The sequence below is a fragment of the Salvelinus namaycush genome, chromosome 3, assembly GCF_016432855.1.
Source record: "Salvelinus namaycush isolate Seneca chromosome 3, SaNama_1.0, whole genome shotgun sequence".
NCBI lineage: Eukaryota > Metazoa > Chordata > Actinopteri > Salmoniformes > Salmonidae > Salvelinus > Salvelinus namaycush.
Window position 1 is genome coordinate 53,806,975 of NC_052309.1, and position 26,807 is coordinate 53,833,781.

The window sequence follows — 26,807 nt, forward strand, 5'->3', positions numbered from 1 at the left end:
AGGCTAATTGACATCATTTGATTCAATTGGAGGTGTACCTGTGGATGTACTTCAAGGCCTACCTTCAAACTCAGTGCCTGTTTGCTTGACATCATGGGAAAATCAAAAGAAATCATTCAAGACCTCAGAAAAAAAATAGTAGACCTCCACAAGTCTGGTTCATCCTTGGAAGCAATTTCCAAATGCCTGAAGGTACCGCGTTCATCTGTACAAACAATAATACGCAAGTATAAACACCATGGGACCACGCAGCCATCATACCGCTCAGGAAGGAGACGTGTTCTGTCTCCTAGAGATGAACGTACTGTGGTGCGAAAAGTGCAAATCAATCCCAGAACAACAGCAAAGGACCCGTCAGAATGCTCTCGATGGTGCAACTGTAGAACCTTTTTTGAGGATCTGAGGACGCATGCCAAATCTTCTCCTGAGGGCGAATAGGTTTGTTGTGCCCTTTTCACGACTGTCTTGGAGTGCTTGGACCATGTTACTTTGTTGGTGATGTGGACGCCAAGGAACTTGAAGCTCTCAACTTGATCCACTACAGCCCCATCGAGGAGAATTGGGGGCGTGCTCGGTCCTCTTTTTCCTGTTGTCCACAATCATCTCCTTTGTCTTGATCACGTTGAGGGAGAAGTTGTTGTCCTTGCACCACACGGTCAGGTCTCTGACCTCCTCCCTATAGGCTGTCTCGTCGGTGATCAGGCCTACCACTGTTGTCATCAAACTTAATGATGGTGTTGGAGTCATGCCTGGCCGAGTGAACAGTGAATACAGGAGGGGACTGAGCACTCACCCCTGAGGGGATCCCGTGTTGAGGATCAGCATGGTGGATATGTTGTTACCTACCCTTACCACCTGGGGGTGGCCTGTCAGGAAGTCCAGGATCCAGTTTCAGAGGAAGGTGTTTAGTCCCAGGGTTATTAGCTTAGTGATGAGCTTTGAGGGCACTATGGTGTTGAACACTGAGCTGTAGACAATGAATAGCATTCTCACATAGGTGTTCCTTTTGTACAGGTGAGAAAGGGCAGTGTGGAGTGCAATAGAGATTGCATCATCTGTGGATTTGTTGGGGCGATATGCAAATTGGAGTGGGTCTAGAGTTTCTGGGATAATGGTGTTGACGTGAGCCATGACCAGCCTTTCAAAGCACTTCATTACTATGGCTCGGTAGTCATTTTGGCAGGTTAACTTTGTGTTCTTGGGCACAGGGACTATGGTGGTCTGCTTGAAACATGTTGGTATTACACTCAGACAGGGAGAGGTTGAAAATGTCAGTGAAGACACTTGCCAGTTGGTCGGTGAATGCTCGGAGTACACGTCCTGGTAATCTGTCTGGTCCTGAGGCCTTGTGAATGTTGACCTGTTTAAAGTTCTTACTCACATCGGCTGCAGAGAGCATGATCACACAGTCATCCGGAACAGCTGATGCTCTCATGCATGTTTCAGTGTTACTTGCCTTGAAGCAAGCATAGTAATTTAGCTCGTCTGGTAGGCTCGTGTCACTGGGCAGCTCTCGGCTGTGCTTCCCTTTGTAGTCTAATAGTTTGCAAGCCCTGCCACATCCGACAAGCGTCGGTGCCGGTGTAGTACGATTTGATCTTAGTCCTGTATTGATGCTTTGCCTGTTTGATGGTGCGTCAGAGGGCATAGTGGGATTTCTTATAAGCTTCTGGGTTAGAGTCCATCTCCTTGAAAGTGGCAGCTCTACCCTGTAGCTCAGTGCGGATGTTGCCTGTAATCCATGGCTTCTGGTTGGGGTATGTACGTACAGTCACTGTGGGGACGACGTCCTCGATGCACTTATTGATAAAGCCAGTGACTGTAGTGTACTCAATGCCATCGGAAAAATCCCGGAACATATTCCAGTCTGTGCTAGCAAAACAGTCCTGGAGTTTAGCATCTGCTTCATCTGACCACTTTTTTATAGGCCGAGTCACTGGTGCTTCATGCTTTAATTTTTGCTTGTAAGCAGAAATCAGGAGGATAGAATTATGATCGGGGGATCTGGGCCTGGTTGGGTGTCTGTAGTATATCCCTCGCATCCGACTCATTGAAGAACTCCTCATCAAATTTGAGGTGAGTAATCCCAGTTCTGAAGTCCAGAAGCTCTTTTCGGAGATAAGAGACGGTAGCTGCAACATTATGTACAGAATAAGTTACGAACAACGCGGGGGAAAAAATAGCATGGTTGGTTAAGAGCCGATAAGACGGCAGCCCTCCCCTCTGGCGCCATCTTGATAGCCTACGCTGCTATCATGCCAAACAAGGAGGACAGCATCACACGTACGCAGGTGAAATATATTTTAAACCAACAACAAAAAATGTCTACAGGAAGCTGTTAAAACTGGAGGAAAATAGCTTCACAAGCTTTATCCAAATACTGGCAGACTCAATAAACAAAAGAATGGCTGATCTGACCAGAGAGGTCCAGGACCTGAAAAAACTGTCTGCATTTCTCTTAAGGAGAGCTTGATGAGTTGAAAAGGGACTGCAGCAACATGAGAACTGTGAGTCCTCGAGAAAAGACATCAACGCTGTCTAGGAATCGATGTCGATGGAATCCCAGAGTCTCCACATGATACCTGGATGGAGTACGAGGAGAAAGTGAGAAAAATCATTGATAAACTGGAGATGGATGACCATCGGGTTCTTGGTCACCTCCCTGACCAAGGCCCTTCTCCCCCGATTGCTCAGTTTGGCCGGGCGGCCAGCTCTCGGAAGAGTCTTGGTGATTCCAAAATTCTTCCATTTAAGAAAGATGGAGGCCACTGTGTTCTTGGGGAACTTCATAGCTGCAGAAATGTTTTGTTACCCTTCCCAAGATATGTGCTTCGACACAATCCTGTCTCGGCGCTCAATGGACAATTCCTTCAAACTCATGGCTTGGTTTTTGCTCTGACATGCACTGTCAAGTGTGGGATCTTATATAGACAGGTGTGTGCCTTTCCAAATCATGTCCAATCAATTGAATTTACCACAGGTGGACTCCAATCAAGTTGTAGAAACATCTCAAGGATGATCAATGGAAACAGGATGCACCTGAGCTAAATTTCAAGTCTAATAGCAAAGGGTCTGAATACTTATGTGAATAAGGTATTTCTGTTTTTTATTTGTCCCATCGCTGCAACTCTCGTACGGACTCGGGAGAGGGTAAGGTCAAGAGCCATACGTCCTCCAAAATATGACACTGCCAAGCCGCACTGTTTCTTGACACACTGCTCGCTTAACCCGGAAGCCAGCCGCACCAATATGTCAGAGGAAACACTGTACAACTGGCGACCGAAGTCATTGTGCATGCGCCCACCCCGCATGTTTTTTAATACTTTTGCAAAAATGTGAGAAGAACAAAAGTTTTCACTTTGTCGCTATGGGGTATTGTGTGTACATTTTAGAATAAGGCTGTAACGTAACAGAATGTGGAAAAAAGGGAAGGGGTCTGAATACTTAACGAATTCACTGTATAAGCTGGAAGTAGAAGCCTAAGTATTGTTGTCCATTAGTTTACTTCAATTAGGGGATGGTGGTAGGTTAGAGGAAAAACAATGAAGAAGGAAAATATATTTAAAAATCGATATATTTATCGAGGATTGGAAGTCATGCAGACAGTTGAAAAAAAGTCAGCTAAATTCTCACTTCAAAGACGCCCCCATTCTACCTTTACCTCACGGCCAGAGTGACTATCTTCAAATCACATTTTTGATCAAAACAGACAGCCTCCTACAAAATACCACTGCTAGGCAATCTTGTTAAGGCAACAATTAACAATACAGCTTAAACAAAAGTATCAGATGCAATTTAAACACACCACCTTCAGCTCTGACCTGAAAATGACCAACCTGATAAATGACTTTATAATTCATCAGGGAAGTAGGCTACTTAGCATTTTCATACGTTATAGTATAGAGGCAATTCCAGGAATTGTTAAAAAGGCAAGCCGCCACCTTTAGGATTTGGTTGGCGGATCGCATTCAACTTTTAGGTGCCTTCACCGCCACCTACTGTACTGGTGTGTGACCTACCTACATTAAATTCTTCATACGGTAATACAAAATTATTAGCCCTCTCAACAACAAAAAAACACCACCCCATTACACTATTTAACCCTATCTAATCCTCCTCCAGACCAACGGTCTGAGAGGACAGAACACTCCCGAATTCTGTCATTCTGCCCCTGAGCAAGGCAGTTAACCCAGGTGCCGATGACGTGGATGTCGATTCCGAGGGGTTGGGTTAAATGCGGAAGACACATTTCAGTTGAATGCATTCAGTTGTACAACTGACTAGGTATGCCCATTTCCTTTTACCACTCAACACCCCCTGCAACTGTTTTGTAGTAAATCCTCGCAATCCCAAGTACTTCTCAGCTGGTGCCACCACAACCTCTATTTTCTGTGATTTCTGATCCATTTATGCAGTACAATTGACAAGCATGGCTATGAATGCTAAAAAGCCCACCGTACTGAAGCACATACTCTTCCCATCGCTCTCTGTCTACTCACAGGAATCCTTTCAGTATCCCTCACTCTGCAACCAATCTCCCTCCTACACACTGCTGCAACATGCACATAAACTTGACACCTTAAACATTGTAGTATTTCAGAACAAAAGCTCTCAAGGGAGAACTTACACTTCCTAACTTGTCCTTGTCAGGCAAAGACTCTACATCAAAACACAGCAGGACAGACAATTACTTCTCTGTTTCCCCAAGCTCTCCACCGGGGGTCTGCGTCGCACCAAATGGCGGGCATCACAGACACCGGCAATATTACATTTCTGATCCTCCTCAACACTTAATGCCACCTCTGTTATCACTTCTTTCAAAGGCGCCCTGCTCCGGAGAGCAAAGAAAGTCACATTTCTCCCAAAGAAAGTCACCCTCTCCCTCTGGACTGAAGAAACACAATAAATCATCACAATTCCACTCCGAGTTACTCTCACCAACTCAAGTCCCCAACCTCTTCTCCACCCAACCTTACACCTCTTCTCCACCCAACCTTACACCACATATGGATCAGCCAAAATGCAAGGATCGATTCTCGCCACAAATCTCACTCCCACTGAGCCAGAATGATCCTTTTCATCCTCGGGACGAGGCCCGAACTCGGCGGTCCTCACCGCACGTACTACATCCATACTTTCGGCAGGTTCCATCTCTGAGAAATTAGAACCTGTATGCCTCTTTTTGCACTTGGCACCAACCTTCCTCACCACACCGCATCCCTCTACACTCAGCTCCTTCTCAGCAGTCATCACTGTACCGCCCCCACAATTAATTCGCCCTCACTCTCTTCACGTTCACTTTCCTTCTCTAACTCTTCCAAAAGTTCTGTGCGATCCTCCATTCCGTATTCCCTCAAAACATATTCCACTTTTTTTTTTTTTCCCTTATCCGCCATCTTCTCCATCACCAGATCTTCCAGAAGTCTTGTGCACTCCCCCACTCCATTTTTCTTTGTCCTTTTGTCTTGTCCAAGGCCGCTTAAGGCAAGCCTTCTCAACCAAACTATAGTATGTTCCAAACCTAACCCTAGAGTAAAATACCCAAATACCCATACCCATACCCAAAATACCCAAATACCCACTAGTGCCCAAAAGCCTGTTTTAGCATGGCAGGACCTTCACCAACTGGGAGGGACTCAGACGCAATAACAGGACAGATAAAATGAAGTGTGCTTTAAATACCTGCGAAAGATGCACTAACTGAAGTGGAAGGAGACGGGTGTCTGCAATGCAACCAAGCGTCTTGATTGGTTGGGAAAATGGCAGTAGGGTGCTGGGAGATTCACAGGTGATGTGAAGTTGGTGGTGAGAACAGTTCGCTTTTTTTTTTTTACAATAATGAAGTTGAAATTATCCTTATTGTTAGTCAAGTAAAACAGTAACTATGGGTTAGTGGTTAAGAGCATTGGGCCAGTAACCGAAAGGTTTCAGGTTTGAATCCCAAAGGCGGCAAGGTGGAAAAATCTTCCATTCTGCCCTTGAGCAAGGCAGTTAACCCCTAACAATTGCCCCCTGGGTGCAGATGATGTTGATTAAGGTAGCCCCGCAAAACCTCCTTGGCATGAACAAAGTGGGAGATGATTTCTTTAGTTGCGATATGGGAGAGATTGTTGTTGTTTTCTCTGGCCCTCTGTTTATAGTAGTATATGTTGTCTGAATCAACCAGTGGGCGACCTCAGTACCAAAGTCCTCAGAATTCTCTCTAAAACAACAGCTTTGTTCAGAAGGAAGAGCATAAGATGACATTTAGGTCTGGGTAGAGAGGAAATTGTAAATATAGATCTCTTTCTACACCGCATATGATTTGCATAAACATTAACAATGCATATCATTTACCAAAAATACCCAAGTACACCCAAATGGAGATCATACATTTGGAACCACAGCAAGATGCTGCCTTTTCTATATCAAGCTATCACTGGAGCCATGCAGTCTATGTATTAATGCACTCATAAAATTAGTCACAGCTTTTAATTTGTATGCAGATAGAGCAATTACATTATGCATTTGTGATGCACAAGGCTAAGAGTTTTCCTGACCATGTGACCTGACAAGGAAAATCTCCTAGTGATGTGTGCTATGTATAATAATTTTGCCTTTGCATTCATTAGCAGTAAAAACAAAATATTTCATGCTCTGAGAGAGATTGAATGGTTAACTAAGTCTGTTATTTTCTGTCATATATAGAAACAGAAAGTGATGTTTTTCTCATTTTAGTTGCGACATGGATTACGCAACAGATGACAAAAGTAGGTTGTCAGAAGTAACAGTGAGGTTGAAATGCATTTAATGTTAATTAAAACACTATGTCGAATCAAATTTTTAAACTGCCTCTGCTCGCCTTGCGATACACTTCCTGTCCTCGCTGTACAGGCACATAGAGCTTGTCTCAGCAGCTGTGAAATTGTCTCACACTGGAGAGCAAAACCAGCTTTATCGTCCACTGAGCAGCACTAACCTGCAGATAAACTAGGGAGACAAACGCTGTGCTCCCTCTATCTGTCGAGCGCTAGCAACGCGTCACACCACTGCAGCAGTGAAACGGAAGAGATCAGTGTTGGGATTGGCAAAGAAAGCCGCCTGGGCTCCTATCGGCCCCTTTCTCTGCTGCTTTCACTGACCTGCCCATCACAGCTCCTCTCAAATGTCGCACAAACCCAAATTCAATTTCTGCACTGTCTCTATTTGTGTAGTGTAGATTTTTTAACCCCCATATACAGTGTTTATTTAAGCGGATTTTGGTCTTTATAATATAGACCCTGTCTAGGTTAAGAGGCTGAGGCTTTGACAATAGCGTTGTCTTCTTTTTTACTATTGCAAACTAGCAAGGCAGGAAAATAAGGGTTCATATCTAATCAAACTTCATCCACCTCTACCACCACTCCCCCCCCCCCCCCCCCCCCCCCCCTCCTCCGGGACTGCACTGTGGGATGGAGTCAGTCACAAGAGGAGCCGAAAACTGGATTACAATTCTAAAGAGTCACGGAAAGCAAAAGATACCACACAACACAAAATGTAAAAAACAAGTTAAACCTTTTACAGTCCTCTTGTAGTCTGTGAGAGCAATCATTAGGGCCAGGACGATACCAGTATCGTGATACTCGTTAGTATCTAGGCAAGGAATTTAACTTCTTTAGAAATGCAGCCCTAATGTTGGAAACAAACATCAGGACATTGTTGTCATCCAGAGTCACATGTATTTATTTTCCAATCTATGACACACAATATTTTACATTCAGAAGGTTTTTAAAGGACCAAAGAGGTTAGGTCTGCTTCATGTTTGAAGTTTAGCCATGGAAAACAAATATTGTGAAACTGCTATCGTTCCAGCCCTAGCAATCATACTGTAATGTAGCACTTAAGGGAAAGTGGGATACCTAGTCAGTTGTACGACGGAATGCATCTTCCGCATTTAACCCCTCTGAATCAGAGCGGTGAAGCCTTACACTTACATCATCTGCACCCGGAGAGCAGTTGTTGGGGGTTAACTGCCTTGCTCAGGGGCTGAACTACAGATTTTTACCTTGTCAGCTCAGGGATTTGATCCAGCAACCTTTCAGTTACTGGCCCAATGGGCCTACCCACCAGACTACGGGGAATCATGTCTTTCCGTATGGTTACAAAACTGTTCTCTGGAGTCTAGCCTTGAGGCGTCACACTACTGAGCAGGGCAGTGTGGTTTCTCGAGGCCTGAGCTCTGGCTTTAGAGTTAGAGTAATGCAGGAGTGATTCATCTCTGGTTACATCCTGAAGAGTACATATGTAATGTAAGCCTCAGCGCACGCACACACACACACACACACATTACACAGACACATAGTCACAGACATAAACATTGGAGTGAAGTTCCCTAAAAGGCTTAAATAACCACTGACTGTGCAGTGCAGTATCCAGGCAACAGGGCTTGAATCAATGGCGGTGAGGGGGGTGTGTCACTCGGATGTGTCATGAAGAGGTCGACAACCTTGAGTTCCTTGTCCAAGACTAAAGCGCTACAGCTAGATAAACAAATCGATGGAGCAATTGTCCCGCTGCATGGATCTCACCGGAAATATACAACAACAAAAAACTATCCATTGTCAAAGAACCACTTATGTGCAGATCAAAGACTGTACATGTTAAAAATAAGCAAGCAAGTACACATTATGTCATTAGATTTGTTCATCTATGGTTCAGACACTTAGGTCTTACGTGTCCTGGGCACATCCACTGCATCAACCAGACTCTGCATCATTAAGCAGTTCACATCTCCTACTAGCTGCATCTGTTTCTGATGGCACTGAAGTTGAGTGAAGGTTACAGTCGAGTGGCTGCAAATTGAAGAGGAACACGCACCAGGGGCTCATTTCCCATAGGAGACCATCGCAGTTAAATATGCCCATCCAAGCACAAAATGTGCATTGAGGACGTACAGTTTACAGAGTACAGCTTACACATCGAGAGGAGCTTCTGGCAGAATACCAAACAACGCATTTAACAAACACAAATACATCCACAGATGTTGTACAACAATATCACATACCATATACAGCATGGCAACACTCGTAGTCAGAGAGGAAACAGTACAGCAAACTTTAATTGGACGGGTCTGACTGTACAACATTCCAAACCATTTCAATTAATGCCACTCTGAACCGAGAGAGAATACATCTACCAAATATCAACAATATATCCACAAATACTTCAATAATAGAACGTATCCAGAATAAGAGCGAGGTTACTTCAAATGTATCCACAACAACAATTGCAGAGACGCTTGAGCTTAACATTGATCAACTGTGCTTTATCTGTGTATTGTGAAAGTATGCATCTCTTTTTGCCAAGTAGCCTAGTGTACAGTTTGACTTTCCCAAGAGGTTCCACAAAACAAACATGACAGAATGATGAACAGTACCTGAATGTGAGCTGTACATGTAAACGAACTTGGTCCATTTGTAGTGCTGGATCAGGGCAATGAGGGGCTCCTGGAGTTCCGGTCTCAGCTGGATTACAAACTGGTTGTTGGTTTCTATGGGGAAACTGGGTGTCACAAAGCAGACGTGGAGAGCCCCACAGAATGACATGAGCATGTTCATGGTCTTCCTGTCATACAGTCCGATGATGGCGTAGACTCCTTTGGAAAACTGTGAACAAACTGTGGAGAGGAAAAAGAAAGATGAGGAGAGGTGATCACATCTGATTGCTATGTTTATTCATACAAAAGACTGAACAGACAGAAAATCGGTGAGACATTAGAATGGGTGTAGGCATACATGTTAACTGTTAACTCCCCTAGAACAGAGATGGGACCGCCTTAAGTAGGCCCGGGGATAATTTTTTTTAAAGGAACTCAGTCGGGGTCTCAACTTACTGTATACACAAAGTGCAAATTCGAAATTTGTTTGTGCATCAGCAATTTTTCTCTTATGTCAGTCACCGATAGTCACTCAATTAGCCCGTGTCAGCAAAAAATGTGATCGGTAAGTAAGTCTAGCCAGCTTTCTAAACTTGTAGTGATCGTGGTTGAATTACCGACCCGGGCGGCCCCCATTTTGATTTTGTTAGTCACTCTCGGATATCATATTAAAAACGGCAAACATTTCTCTCCACCCTATGGATCAGTAGAATTGCATGAAATTACTTATGAAATTTCAAAATCTTCTCTCTGCCCCATGGCAAAATTTGTGAACTGCAGCAAACTTGCTTTAAGTCTAATTAGGTTTTTATCTATTGGCATGATAATGTTTTTGATAAATAAAATTGTTATTTAATTATTTTAAATGAAATATCCTTGGAATGTTATCCTAGCATTCACTAAAATGTTGTGCACAACCTCTGTAACAACCACCATAGAACATTCCCAAAAAGTTCTCATTAGGTTTCCAGGTGATAACACAATGTACCTGTCATGTTTTCCAGAACATTCGTCAAGGTTGTGGCAAATGTTTTCATAACACAAAAACTGTCCAGTTGTGCTGTTGATTAGACAATGTTTGTATAAAACATTTGCCAGAACACATTTTGTCTGTTCTTTTAAAGGTTCACAGAATGTTTCATTAGGTTATGGGAACAGTCTGATGGGTACATTGTAGGGACATCACAAAATATATGTTCCCAAAACCCCAAAACTGTCCAGTTGTATGGATGATTATACAATGTTTCTTTTGGGCTGCAAAAAAACATTCACCTGATGTTACAAGAACATTCTCAGAACACATTTTGTCTGATATGTAAAGGTTCTCAGAATGTTTCTTTAGGTTTTGGGAACATTGTGGGGATATGACTAGAGTTCCAAAACACAAAAGTGACTAAAACATGGTCCAGCTCCTCTTTTTTTAACCAGCTCATGTTTAAAACAAATACAATGTGTTAAACCACCACTGGAGATACAGCTCAATACTATACCTGTGCCTCTGCTCTAGCCATTTTGTTTGCCTCCCTGTTGTGCTGTCTATCTGTCTCAGCATCTTTTCTGCTGTCATTATGTGCTTCTTCTTGTTCTCTGTCTGTCTTTATGCCTTTATGTTATTAAAGCCAAGCTAATGACATAAGATAAACTGCAAATTAGTGCCATGTCATGTGTTTTCCTACCCTAAGTTTTAATTAGTATTACAGGGCTCCCGACTAACATGCTCCCCTGGTATCTCTGGTGCCATTAACTTTTACAGTTTGTGGGACCAGCCCATGATTTGGTCGGACCCAAAATCATGAGTAATCATCTTGTGAAGTCATTCATAGTGCTTTATCAAGAAGTATGATACATAGACTACTGGGGTATTCAATAAATAAGTTGTTTCATCTAACATCTCCAAGCAGGAATGCATGATTCAAGATATTTTAATGGGCAACTTTAATCCAGTGATTATCATGAATTTTGGGTTGACAATTAGACTATAGTTACTGTCAAAAAAGGACTGCATAATGTCTTGATTTCTTTTTGTACAATAGAGATTAATCTTTGTGCACTAACTCATATCCAAGCTGGTCATTAGAAATAGACGTTGATTTGAAAAGGTCGTAGAACGTCCATATATACATTTAAAAATGTAAAAAAGATCGCCCAGCACTGGGCGCGAACTCATAGATCATACTGATATCGCAGGCTTACATTCTGTTTTGCTACAAATACAGTCTGGCCACCACCAGATTCAAACTATTTGAGCCCCTCCCTTCCATCCACTGTATGGCCCGACCAATCGGCGTCCTCTGATAATCTGTGGGGGTGGTTTAGTTGATGACGACAACGAGAAGCGCCTGTACTGGCTGCAGAAGTCAAATCATAACAAAACTGGCTGCTCTTGAGGAGGTTGGTGTTGATGCTGGTATGGCAGCAGTTAATTCAGAACTGGAGGGCATAACTTAATTGAAAGAAAAGAAAATAACAGCATTGAAGGCTTTTCTCAGGGGTGAAGACATATTTGCTCTTCCCCCGACTGGAGTTCATCAAGAGCTTGATTTACCAGCTACCAGCTAGCTATTTTTTCATGTCTCTCCAGAGATGTTCGATCGGGTTCAAGTCCGGGCTCTGGCTGGGCCACTCAAGGACTTGTCCCGAAACCTCTCCTGCATTGTCTTGGCTGTTTGCTTAGGGTCATTGTCCTGTTGGAAGCTGAACCTTCACCCCAGTCTGAGGTCCTGAGCGCTCTGGAGAAGGTTTTCAACAAGGATCTCTCTGTACGTTGCTCTTTTCATCTTTCCCTCGATCCTGACTAGGCTCCCTGTCCCTCAAGCTGAAAAACATCCCCACAGCATGATGCTGCCACCACCATGATTCATTGTAGGGATGGTGCCAGGTTTCCTCCAGACATGACACTTGGCATTCAGGCCAAAGAGTTCAATATTGGTTTCATCAGGCCAGAGAATCTTGTTTCTCATGGTCTTAGAGTTCCTTAGGTGCCTTTTGGCAAACTCCAAGAGGGCTGTCATGTGCCTTTTACTGATGAGTGTCTTCTGTCTGGCCACTCTACCATAAAGGCCTGATTGGTGGAGTGCGGTAGAGATGGGCGTCCTTATGGAAGGTTCTCCCATCTCCACAGAGGAGCTCTGTCAGAGTGACCATCGGGATCTTGATCAGAACCAAGAACCTGATGCATAATTTGCATGCTTGCATAATTTGATATCAAATGAGTCCTTGCTATCGATAAAAGACAATACTGTGCAGTCGTCTTCATCGACCTGGCCAAGGTTTTCGACTCTGTCAATCACCGTATTCTTATCAGCAGACTCAACAGCCTTGGTTTCTCTAATGACTGCCTCGCCTGGTTCACTAACGACTTCTCAGATAGAGTTCAGTGTCTCAAATCGTAGGGCCTGTTGTCCGGACCTCTGGCAGTCTCTATGGTGTCACAGGGTTCAATTCTCGGGACGGTTCTTTTCTTTGTATATATCAATGATGTCGCTCTTGCTGCGGGTGATTCTTTGATCCACCTCTATGCAGACGACACCATTCTGTATACATCTGGTCCTTCTTTGGACACTGTTTTAACAAACCACCAAACAAGCTTCAACGCCATACAACACTCCTTCCGGGGACTCAAACTGCTCTTAAATGCTAGTAAAACAAAATGCATGCTCTTCAACCGATCGCTGCCCGCCCAACTAGCATCACTACTCTGGACGTTCCGACTTAGAATATGTGGACAACTATAAATACCCAGGTGTCTAGCTAGACAGTAAACTCTCCTTCCAGACTAATATTAAGCATCTCCAATCCGAAGATAAATCTAGAATCAGCTTCCTATTTCGCAACAAAGCCTCCTTCACTCATGCTGCCAAACATACCCTCGTAAAACTGACTATCCTACCAATCCTTGACTTCGGCGATGTCATTTACAAAATTGCCTCCAACACTCTACTCAGCAAATTGGATGTAGTCTATCACAGTGCCATCCGTTTTGTCACCAAAGCCCCATATACTATCCACCACTGCAACCTGTATGCTCTCGTTCGCTGGTCCTCGCTTCATATTCGTCGCCAAACCCACTGGCTCCAGGTCAACTATAAGTCTTTGCTAGATAAAGCCCCGCCTTATCTCAGCTCACTGGTCACCATAGCAACACCCACCCGTAGCATGCGTTCCAGCAGGTATATTTCACTGGTCATCCCCAAAGCCAACACCTCCTTTGGTCACCTTTCCTTCCAGTTCTCTGCTGCCAATGACTAGAACAAATTGCAAAAATCACTGAAGTTGGAGACTTATATCTCCCTCACTAACTTTAAGCGTCAGCTGGCAGAGCAGCTTAGCCCATCCAACCAACCAACTATCTACCTCATCCCCATATTTGTTTTTGTTTTTCTGCTCTTTTGCACGCCAGTATTTCTACTTGCACATCTATCACTCCAGTGTAAATTGCTAAATTGTAATTACTTCGTCGCCTTAACTCCTTACTTAATTTGCACACACTGTATACAGATTTGTCTATTGTGTTATTGACTGTACGTTTGTTTATCCCATATGTAACTCTGTTGTTTTTGTCGCACTGCTTTGCTTTATCTTGGCCAAGTCGCAGTTGTATATGAGAACTTGCTCTCCTGGCCTACCTGGTTAAATAAAGGTTAAATAAAAAAAGTTGAACATTAATTGTACTCCTAGCTAGCAGTGGATAAGTAACAGGCCTTCTCAAAGACAATAAGCTAGCTAGCTTAGTTAGCAAACTTTAGCTAGCTATATGACTTACCCTAACATAACGTTGCAATGTTACGGACAGTAATGGACAATATGATGACTTCTGTTTGCAAGTCCATAAATATGGATGTTATTGATATACTTTCTCATTTAGACTCTTTTGGATCTTATTTTCTTTAAAGTCAAATGTTTGTCACATGCTTCGTAAACAACAGGTGTAGACTAACAGTGAAATGCTTACTTATGGGTCCTTCCCAACAATGCAGAATACAATAAAAGAATGCAATAATAACAGAAAAACATAGTGACGCGAGGAATAAATACACAATGAGCAATGATAGCTTGGCTAAATACATGGGGTATCATTACCGAGTTTGTGTGCAGGGTTACAGCAGCATAACACCATGCATCCCACTGCCTGCTTGCCTCTGAAGCTAAGCAAGGTTAGTCCTGGATGGGAGACCAGATGCTGCTGGAAGTGGTGTTGGAGGGCCAGTACAAGGCACTCTTTTCTCTGGTCAAAACACATATACTGTATATATAAATTCCCCAGGGCAGTGATTGGGGACATTATCCTGTGTAGGGTGCTGTCTTTTGGATAGGACGTTAAACGGGAGTCCTGACTCTGTGGTCACTAAAAATGCCAGGGCACTTATCGTAAGAGTAGGGGTGTTAAGCCCGGTGTCCTGGCTAAATTCCCAATCTGGCTCTCATACCATCATTTCCACCTAATCATCCCCAGCTTCCAATTGGCTCATTCTTCTCCACTGTACCTATTCCCCAGATTGTTGCTGTAAATGAGAATGTGTTCGCAGTCAACTTACCTGGTAAAATAAGGTTTAAATACAACATGTAAATGTGTACATAGGAGAGAAGTGACTAGGCTACAGGATAGATAATTGACAGTAGGTGTGTATGTGTTGTAGTGTCAGTGTGGGTAGAGTCCAGTGTGTGTGCATAGAGTCAAAAAGGGTTAGTGCGAGGGTCAAAGCAGATAGTTAACCAAATAGCTACCCGGACTATTTTAGCAATCTTATGGCTTGGTGGTATTTGTATTTGTTATCGCTCCCCATTAGCTGCTGCCAAGGCACCAGCTACTCTTCCTAGGGTCCAGCAACATTTAAGCAGTTATACCACCATTTTTAAACATTACAATACATTTCACAATACATTGTGTGTCATCACGCCACTACTCTACTACATCATATATGCAACACAAAATCCATGTGTAGTGTGTGTATAGTGCATATGTTCTCATGTGTATGTGTGTGTCTCCTCACAGTCCCCGCTGTTTCATAAGGTGTATTATATACCTGGTTTTTCAATCTCATTTTACTGCTTGCAAGAGTTACAGTACCTGATGTGGAATAGAGTTCTGTGTAGTCATGGCTCTATGTAGTACTGTGCACCTCCCATAGTCTGTTCTGGACTTGGGGACAGTGAAGAGACCTCTGGTGGCATGTCTTGTGGGGTATGCAGCTGTGTCTGAGGTTTATGTTAGTAGTTTTTACAGACAGCTCAGTGCATTCAACATGTCAAAACTTCTCACAAATACAAGAAGTGATGAAGTTAATCTCTCCTCTACTTTGAGCCAGGAAAGATGGACATGCATATTAATGTTAGCTCTCCTTGTACCAGTGTTGTAGTACTCGTCTCGGTCTCGAGACCTCATATTGAATGTCTCGGTGGATACATTTGTACTCGGTCTCGGACAGTGAGGACTCGTAATTTCCTCCCGATACGAGTGGAGACCAGGCCAAATATATACTTTCTTTTTTTTATATATATCTTAACAGCCTTTATATCTATTATAGACATTTTTGTGATTCTGAAAGGACAGCAACCGTAATACCAGCGCACTCATGTAGAAGAGTGCACTTTTTGTAAAACACAAAGGGCCAGTGGTGGAGAGGAGGCTACACTTAAGCAATAAGGCACGGGGGGGTGTGGTATATGCCAATATACCACAGCTAACGGCTGTTCTTAGGCACGACGCATACAGCGTTTAGCCGTGGTATATTATCCTTATACGACAAACCCCCGAAGTGCCTTATTGTTATTATAAATTGGTTACTAAACTAATTAGAGCAGTAAAAATAAATGTTTTGTCATACCCATGGTATACGTTCTGATATACCACGGCTGTCAGCCAATCAGTATTCAGGGCTCGAACCACCCAGTTTATAATCAGGTATATGCCGTATACCCATATACCCAGGTAGGAAAGAGGTTTCAACTTGTATCTACCAGTAAATGCTGACCACACCGTTCGCATTACGTGAGTGAGCGTTGCAAAATAAATGTACACATACATGTTATTCAATCATTGCATCCAAACTGCTCGTGCGTGTCAACGAACGTCTGCGTAGCCAGGCACAAAAATAGAACTTGGTTCTATTTGTGACTCTTGATGTGCTGCAAGTCCCGCCTCTCCCATCTCCTCGTTGGTTTTTAGGAACATATTCTCACGTGGGTAGTTGAAAGATGAACTGAGGTCCACATTACAGTGCAGTTGGTGGTGGTAATGCACCTTAAAGTTGGTTGTCAACCGCCATTTGAAGAAGAAGAAGAAGAAGAGATTACTAGAAACGAACTCGGTTTACCCTTTTATCTGTGGATTCATTGTCAGAGTAGAGGACCTTGTGCATTTCAGGTAAAATAACAACCCAATATTTAGATCCCAGGAAAAATTAGCTAGCAACAGCAAATTAGCTACCTAAATTGCCATGAATATTTAATGTTTTTTGACCTGTCCCCAAATTAATATAGTTGATTCAGAGTTCATTTTGATATTTCATCCTGCATGTCCTGATCGTGTCTGGTGTGGATGGACAAAATTAACATTAGACGCACGCACACGCCAGGTCTAGTCAGCATGTAAAAGCAACAATGGGTATGCAAGCCAGTTATTGAAAAAGTTTATTCCGAAGTGGTGGTTAGTAGGCTATTTGTGATGCACAATGAATCAGGGGTGTAGACATGTATGGGCCTGGGTTGACAGAGACCCACCCACTGGGGAGCCAGGCCCTGACAGGCCCACCCAATCAGATTGATGTGGTTTAAGCATTGTTGTGGACTTAGACCATCACATTTTTTGTATTTTTTTTTCTATGAAAAAAAGTGTGATTTGAGATTGAAAATCTCAAAAATCTATTGGAAAACATTTTTCACCCAAGGTGCCTTTCATTCGCTGGACGGGCCGTTTGGGGACTTCTTGGCAAAATTAGAGTACAGTATATCCACTTCTCCAGGCTCCACTACACCACTGCATAGGGCAGATGGGAAGACAGCAGTCACACACAGCATTATGTTAAAGGATAAGTAGTCAATGAACATAATAAGCCAGTAGGTCCCAATCATAAGAATACAAAAACACAACCATTAAGCCTTTCCCAATCGAAATGTACAACTATTACTTCCCGTTGCAAAAAAGATTTCACGTTTAGCACACAAAGTAAACCTAAACCTAAAGTTTAAAATTCAAGTGGAATTGACAGCGTTTTAACTACTTTGCAGATTTGAAACAGACAATCATAATATCAGTCAAAAATATCAAATTCCCAGTTTTTGCTACAAAACCAACTTTATAAGATATTTAAAAAATATATACAGTATATTTGACTCAACATAGATGGAGGCAGTTCAATGCATGGTTAATATACTTCACCAATACATTTCTTGGCAGTTCAAAAAACACTGCTATCAGGTTGTAAATCACCTCTGGCCTGCTACATTGTTTGTTGCCTCCATTTGGGATGCACTGTTTCAGTTTCAATGACTCCATATTCTGGACAAAAACGGACAAATGTAACTAAGGCTGGGAATGTTAATACAATCAAACTAACAAGGGCAGTGATCAGTCATAACGTGGCTAATAGCCTAGCATTTCTATTTATGTATAATAATAAAAACACAGAGCCTGAGAGTGTACAAAGCTGTCATCAAGGCAAAGGGTGGCTACTTTGAAGAATCTGAAATATATACATTATATTTTGATTTGTTTTAACACTTTTTATTTGGTTACTACATGATTCCATATGTGTTATTTCATCATTATTATTCTACAATGTAGAAAAACTTGAATGAGTAGGTGTGTCCAAACTTTTTTAAAGTCGCGCTGTTGCAACTGCCTGTAAACACACAGTCCAGTTCAAAGTGAATGATGGCAGGCCTGTGTGGCAATGGCTTGTTTGCATAAAGGCCTACAGTAGCTCTGATTTGGCTATGTTGCACCGGTCTGCGTACACTCCGGTCCTGGACGAGACAGATGTTTTTATTCGTTTTTAATTACTGCAGTGTCTATTAATTGTCCAAACACACAGCCGCTTTCCCACTCTATATTGCTATAGGATTTTCACAAATGCCTTAGTATACGTAATTCCCAAACATGTCTAAGAATTTATGAAAACGTGATAATGACCATGTCTACATTTTATTTTTATTTGAACCTTTAATTTAACTAGGCAAGTGAGTTAAGAACAAATTCTTATTAACAATGACAGCCTACCCCGGACGACGCTGGGCCAATTGTGCGCCGCCCTATGGGACTCCCAATCACGGCCAGATGTGATACAGCTTGGATTCAAACCAGAGACTGTAGTGCCTTAGACCGCTGCGCCACTCAGCACATGGCCTGTATAGAACGCTTTAATGTACGCATATCATCTGGTAGCGACTCAGCTGCCTTCATTCAAGTAGACATGGCTGTTCAGTGGAGAAAGAAAACAATGCTAACCAAAGAGTACCTTTTTAAAGGGGCAATCTGCAGTTGCTACATACATCTTTGGACTTAAATTATTGGTATGTACCCATTTTGATTTTTATAGGAATGTCCTAAGTCAACATTGTTTTGGAAGTGTCATTCTTCCTAGGGGTGTATATGAACAGATTTTTTATAATATTTGTTGCTAAAATAATGTCAGCTCCACTTTAAACCTAAAACAAATATGTTATGAATGTCATAAAAACAGAATTACTGTATTTGGAAATTGTGCAATATTGTGGGAATGTTCTGTGGAAACTGAATAACACAAGAATATTCTTGCAACATCCCAGACAACTCCTATAACTTAATTAAATATTCTGGGAACCTTTAAATAACTTAGACCAGGTGTTTTTGTCAATATTCTTACAACACTATAGGAATGTCCTGTGCAACCTAATGACTGTCAACACAACTGAGCATATCTTGTGTTTTGGGAACCTCTCTTGTAATGAACCCACACTGTTCCCACAACCTAATTAAATGTTGTCACGACCTCCGCCGAAGTCGGCTCCTCTCCTTGTTCGGGCGGCGTTCGGCGATCGACGTCACCGGCTTTCTAGCCATCGCCGCTCCATTTTTCATATGTCCATTTGTCTTGTTCCATACACACCTGGTTTTCATTTCCCCAATCAATCTACTTGTATTTAACCCTCTGTTTCCCATCATGTCTTTGTGTGTAATTGTTTCATGTTATGTGGTGTTTGATTTATGCGCTTGACTTTTATTTATGTTCCGTGTTTTAAGCGCGTTTGATCATTGTTGTGCTCTCGTTTTGGAACGGAAAATAAATGTGCGCCTGTTAACTATACTCTGCTCTCCTGCACCTGACTTCGCCTCCAGTACACGCCATAACAAATGTTCTGGGAACCTTTTAAAGAACTCAATGGCTTTTCTGGAAACATTCTAGCAACATCAAAGGAAAGTTTTGTTCACCCTGATACAAAAACCATCTGAATATCAGCACAACTGGACAGGTGTGGTGTTTTGGAAACCCATAATGTTCTCACCAGACTGTTCCCACAACCTAATGAAACATTCTGGGAACCTTTTAAAGAACAGACAGAATGTGTGTGGGATGGGATGTTTGTGACAGCTGTCTTTGCAGTCCTCCATTGATTCCCTAAGCTGGTGTTCCTTTTATCTTATTCACGTCTGTGTATATATTTAATTTCTTTCCATAGTGTAGCGCAATCATTTCTGCACTGTCACTCATTGTTGCATCTCTCTGCAGGTTTCAGTTTCAATTGTTTGCTTGTTATTCAATATGAGTCTCATGTAGGGAAACAGCCTGGAGCCAAAAGCCATCTAAAAAGACAAGAGCTGGTGGCATAAAAGGACATGATAAAGGACTGCAGCAATGGTGCTGTATACACATGGCCTATATAGAACATTTTGATGTTGTAACGGCAGATTTCCTCCTCTTCGTCTGAAGAGGAGGTGTAGCAGGGATCGGACCAAGACGCAGCGTAGTAAGTGTCCATGTTTTAATATAATCAACTGAACAAGACACAAATACAAATAACAAAGCAACCTAACCGAAAACAGTCCCGTGTGGCACAAACACTGACACAGGAAACAAACACCCACAAACCAACAGTGAAAACAGGCTACCTAAATATGGTTCCCAATCAGAGACAATGAAAAACACCTGCCTCTGATTGAGAACCATATCAGGGCAAATGACAAACCTAAACATAGAAACACAGAACATTGACTGCCCACCCCAACTCACACCCTGACCAACTAACTAAAGACAAAAACAAAGGAAATACAGGTCAGAACGTGACATATGTATGTATGTCATCTGCTAGCAACTCAGCTGCCTTCATTCAAGTAGACATGGCTGTTCAGTGGAGAAAGAAAACAATGCTAACCAAACAGTACCTTTTTAAAGGGGAAATCTGCAGTTGCTACATCAATTTATGGACTTCAATTATTGGTAGGTACCCATAGATTTTTGAAGAATATAAGTTATAAATGCCTCATGAGCTAAGTTTAACTGTCGTAGCCCATCAGAACACAAAATATAAGCTTGTTTTACTTCAATGTTTGTAAACAAAGTAAATGTAAACAAACACTGTATAGCCTCAAAACATGTATTTTTTTAAAACAATAATTTTTATATCATTAATGGTCAATGCATCCAGCCCCATCCCTCAGCTTATTACCGAAATAGTGGCTACGAGAACGCTTTGTTATTGTTTCAAATTCAGATTGCCCCTTTAGGGGAGACGGACCCAAAAAAATAATCAGAATTGGAATGACTTGTGTAATGCTGATTTGAATTAATATTCTTATGCTAGTTTGTCTGATTATATTGTGCTGATTTGATTAGCTTACTGTGTACGTTATGTTGTTTCTATTTAAACTACTGATTAATTTGTCATTGTAAAAGCCAGGGACATTTTTCCTCCAATGCCAAAGATACCAGAAGCTGACAAAGTATATTTTATTACTTTCAAGATACACATCTTTCTCTTTAGGAGACACAAAGGCAATACAAGACTCCACAGTTGTTATCTCCTTTTACCACAGTACATTTTCCCATGTACCTTTTTAATCTCGTCATAATTTACCCTGCATTGTATTTCATACAAACTATACAACACATTCCTATTCATGAGCATGACCTTGGACTGTTCTCAATTGAGGTAGTTCATGTCACAGCCTGCATTAAGCAGTGAGAAAAACAGGTGTTTCTCCTGGGGTGTTTTGGGGAGATGCAGAATGCTCCAGAAGTGAATGATCCTCTCTGATCCTCTGGCTCTCTAGTGAAGATCAGTTGATGGCAGCTGGGGCTCTCTGTTCTGGCAGCCTGCTCTCTTGCTACAGAGAGGATCAAATAAAGACTGGCCGTCCAGTTGGGACTGTCTTACACAGCCGTATCATTGCTGAAGCACTTTGTGTTGACAAACAGTGATAACACACATTGACTTTTACGAGCATCATGCTGGAACTGGAGCCAGGCCTCATCATGAATCAGAGCCAGAGCTCAATACAATCCACTTCTTAGGCCTAAACTCAGGCTCTTAACGTGAATTGTAATGCTTTCAATCTGCCCTCGTGTTCTGCTGGCTTTGGTGCAAAAAAAGTTAACTTGTTACAGTGTTCATTGAGTGAGATTTGGTGCTTTGATTCCCAAAAGAGATCTGCCATAGCCACTATCAGTAGAGCCAGACTGCACCAGACTATAGCTACATGAGCTCTGTCAATTGTGTGATGCGCCCTAGTGACACTCCCAACTGTTGTGACACTAATTCACCCAGTGTAAGAAGGATACAGACATAATGTCACTTAATGTGGACCAAGTCGTTTAGGGTTTCTAAGCCATTTCATAAAATAGGTCTGAAATGTGGCCATACCACGTATAACCAAATACTTAAAGCTCATATATATATATATATGAGTGGACTGAAAAAACAGACAGTATATCTGAACAACCCTGCACAAGGAGACCAGCTGTCCTCTTTGACCTTGGGCCTGTTCCTGTCGGCAAATTCCATCAAGCTAATGAGATATGTCACATACAATCAACATAGAAACCCCCTAAAACCAACCTATTCCACAACAGTGAGCTAAAGACAATGCCCAAGTGTGACAGCGCTTTATTTTTAAAGATCCCAGAACCTTGCTAATAGTTGCTACAGGGCCTGCAGCTCGTCCTTGCTTCAAAGGACAATGCCACACAACATGTAGGTGTTGGCTGCATGATTCAGAACCTTCAGCGGTAGTGTGTGGAGAAAGAGAGCCAGGAAAGACTTCTTGTTGAAAAGACTGCGGAGAAGGAGAGGAGAGAGGCTTTCTGCTCTCTGTGTGTGTTTAACATAAACACTGCTATCACCATGTAGGCTGCTTTGGGGCTGTGGTTGAGTGACATCACTGGGGCGTCTGGCCTGGCTGCATGTCACCACCCTGAAGGAGCTGACGTGTTGGGAGGATGACCAAAAGCACTCTGTGACGGATGAAACGAACACGCCTGACACAAGGACGACGTGCTACTAGTGTGGGTGTCCTGACAGGACTGAACAGTGGGGACTGAATTTATTTGTGCCTCTCTCTTACTGCTGGAATGCATAGTCCTACACATCTATTGGAAACACCTTGACTTAGAAAAATACAAGGCCCCATGTCATGCTCAATCTGAGAAAGACTGATTGTGTACAGGATTGCACTTGTTAGTCCAGATGTCCTATTCATGTGACAAAACACACACACGCATTCAAAATTTGACAACATGCCAATTGTTTTATCCAGACATATTGTACATTAATTCCCTTAGGCCTCAAGAGTTACCAAGATCAATTACTTTGCATTTTCTTTTGAAATATGGTGCTTTTGTTCAGAATCAATGTAAATTAATGCTGCTGCATCAGACAATAAATTAGATAGTCACGTCACTCATTCCTCAATATTCTAGCCACACCTTTAGGCAGGAGGCAAACAATGCACTCACATTGATGGATGTATGCCACACAATAGAGAGACAGTAGTCTAGACTGACAAGCATAGAATACCCAAACAATGGGAGCAGACCAGGGGCTTAAGGCGGCACAATATCTTTGCCTGTAATGGAATTACACTGAGACTCTTTGGACAATGACTATTTTGAACAATTTACACAGTAAATACAAATCTAAAAAATATTTACTGGAAAAAATGTGCACAACCAAAGTTTGGTAACAGAATTATGGTCAAATCTCCCTCAGTTTGTATCTGGACAGTTCTTAATGTAAATGTGTTTTTGTAAAACGTTCTGTGGATATAGTTAAAAGTAGTCCTTGTGCGTAAAGTGCATGGTTTGATAAAGTTTTGAATCAAAGTTTTTTTGTTTGGTATACATTTTAAAGTGAAAATCTGAGTCTGAGCTTAATTCCGTTACCATGGAATTGCCCATACGCACTGGAGAGGACAACAACCTTTAGCCTTTGATTCCCACATACTCTTCTGTCCAACTGCCCACACTGAGGTCCGTGCCATATCTAGTGGTCACTGCCCTCCCCCGCGGGACAACACCACAGGCTCCTGATCAAGCATGCTGCTCCTGCGCCCCATTTGTATCAGATCACATTGTCATTTTCTAAAAACAAGCAATGTCTTGTCACAGTTTATGGAGTATGGCTATCATCTGGATACCTGCTACTCCCCTTGATATCGTAATCTAAGCATTACAGAGCCTAACCACAGGAGAACATATGTCCTACAGCTGCTAAATACTTTCAATCCCCTCCTACTTAAAAAGATTCTTAACTGCACTTCCCCTTCTGCATTACCCCAGAGTTAATACCACATATTCACAATTCTTAACTGCAGAGAATAACCAGTTTAGTTATGATGTAATGAATAATAGATTAACCCTTTGACGCGTACGGTCAGATGTTTGTGATCATTGTTGAATGGTCCCTGCGGCGTGCCGTCGCAAATACATGATTGGAACAGTAGCAACAGAACGTATGATGCAACAAACATGTGTAAACAGCATTCTTGTCTGAAAAGCATCTAAACAATGTTTTCTACTGATGAGAAATAAAAGTCTTCACAACTTTAGTCCTCAGTTTGATCTTTTAATGTAAAAGATAAATGCAAACTTCATCATCCAAACATCACATGGAACACATCCACAGCCAAACTTATTCCATAAACAAGTCTAAATAGCAGGTTGCGCTGACAAAAAATGAAACATAATTTAGCGACCTAACAGCTAGACTTGTTTACAACGCATCACATCTCTGGTGAGCACAAGGGAGAAATTTAATATTGTTTAGAAAAGAGATATGTGCCAGCTATGCTAACGGCAGCTAAATTCTTTATGATGGCAGCCATGTTTGTTTATATTTGACAAGCGAAAATGCCCTAATCCCAGAATGCCATTCACTATAAGAGGCAAATAAACAAAGTCAAAGTCAATATGGCTGCGCCCATTGCCTTAAAAATATGAACTGAGTTTGGCCCCTTTCTAGCATATTACAAATCTTCGATGTACTTGTTACAGTGCATACAAGAACCGGAGCACATGACTTGACAAGTAGTTTACCGTTTTTGACAAATCACAAAGCAAATAAAATGTTATCACCTCACAGATCATCACCCCAAATACAAGTATACTGCTTAGTCTAACTGTCATGCCCTGATCTGTTTCACCTGTCCTTGTGCTTGGCTCCACCCCCCTCCAGGTGTCGCCCATCTTCCCCATTATCCCCTGTGTATTTATACTTGTGTTTCTGTTGCCAGTTCGTCTTGATTGTTCAAGTCTACCAGCGGATTGTCTCAGCTCTTGGTTGTCCCTAGTCTCTCTTTTTTTTTTTGTGTCCTGTTTTTTTTTTTTTTTTCTTCTTTAACGTTTGCCTGTCCTGACTTTGTACCCGCCCGCCTGACCACTGCCTGTCTCTGATCCTGCCTGTCGTCTTGTACTTTTGCTCCACCTCTGGATTACCAACCTCTGCCTGACCTGAGCCTGCCTGCCATCCTGTACCTTGGCCTCTGCTCTGGATTATTGACCCCTGCCTGCCTTGACCTATCGTTTGCCTGCCCCGGTGGTTACAATAAACGGTGTTACTTCAGTCTGGAGGTATTTGTGGCGGAGGTGAGAGGTTTTTGAGGCTCCGGTGTCCAGGAGAGAGGCTGCCCGGAGGTTACTCCAGCTTCGGCTGGACTCCCTCAGTCTGCCACACTGTGGTGGAGTTCCGTTCGCTGTTAACGGAGGGTACCTGGAACTCGGAAGCGCTGTTCGTCACGTTCCTGCACGGGTTATCAACGGGGGTAAAGGACGAGCTTGCAGCCCGGAAACTACCGACGGGTCTCAACTCACTCATCACCTTAACCATCTAGATCAATGGATGGTTATGGGAATGTAGGAGGGAGAAGAGGTCTGATTGCGGTTCCAATCGCTCACTCAAGGATCCCACCTTGCATCTGATGAACTACAGAAGACCCAGAGAATCTGAGATTACCCGAGTAAATCCAAGAGCCTCCGAAGACTGCCGAGTTGCCTCTTCTCGAGCCGATGCAGGGCTAGGCTGCCTCCAGGAGGTTGGGAGGCCAATATGAGTCTCATGAACGTTACCCTGGCGTCCGAGTTGTGCATCCCCAATCAACCCCTCTCCATTCCCCTGGGTGTTAGAGCGCTAGACGGGCGCTCTATAGGCCGGGTCACCCACCAGACCATCCCCGTCAACCTACAAGTGTTGGGGAACCACAGTGAGACGATCCAATTCCTGCTGGTTGAGTCTCTGCAGGTTCCTGTGGTATTGGGAATCTCTTGGCTCCAGCGACACAATCCCTCCATTGACTGGGCTACTGGTGCCATCGTGGGCTGGAGCCTGTCCTGCCACACTCATTGCCTGAAGTTAGCTCTGCCTGCCTGGGGCTTGGAAATTTGCCCCGGTTCTCTTCGCCTGCTCCGCAAAGTACCAGGATCTCCGGGAGGGGATCAGCAAGGCCCGGGCCACTTAGCTTCCACAGCCCTGACCGGTATCCAAGAAGGTCAAGCCTGAGGTGCTGGTATGCCGCTATAGTGCCGCGGCTACTACCCCAGAAGCCGAGACCCCCCCCCCCCCCCCCCCCCCCCGCTCCAAGATCATTAGCCCCTCTGCTGTTTTTCCTCTGTTGCCCTGTACTCTCTATTTTTCCTACCTATTTTGTGTCTAGAGTTAAAACCATGTCTGACTGCCCCTTGTCTCCTGTTTCCAGGCCCACTCTTCTCCCCCGTCTCATCGATGGCTGACCAGCTTACATGGTGAGACGCCTCCTGAAGGTTCGACCTCGGGGCAGGGGATTCCAGTACCTGGTTGACTGGGAGGGTTATGGCCCGGAGGAGAGGTGCTGGGTCTCCGCTAGGAACATCCTGGACCCAGGCATCTGAGTTCCAGCGCCGGCACCCCGCTCAACCAGGTATGCGCCCAGGTGGTGTCACTAGAGTGGGGGGGAGGTTACTGTCATGCC

The 26,807-nt window shown here is 43.0% G+C and overlaps 1 protein-coding gene across 2 annotated transcripts in view; it reads right to left on the minus strand.

Moving 5' to 3' along the window:
• The window catches only part of LOC120044423 (glutamate receptor 1-like), an 81,300-nt gene that overhangs the window by 43,811 nt on the left and 10,682 nt on the right, over positions 1 to 26,807 (minus strand). For both annotated transcript variants that reach the window (XM_038989072.1, XM_038989073.1), the window contains one exon: positions 9,395 to 9,634. In XM_038989072.1, the coding sequence (XP_038845000.1) occupies positions 9,395 to 9,634 (240 nt within the window). The remainder of the gene's footprint in view (positions 1 to 9,394; positions 9,635 to 26,807) is intronic.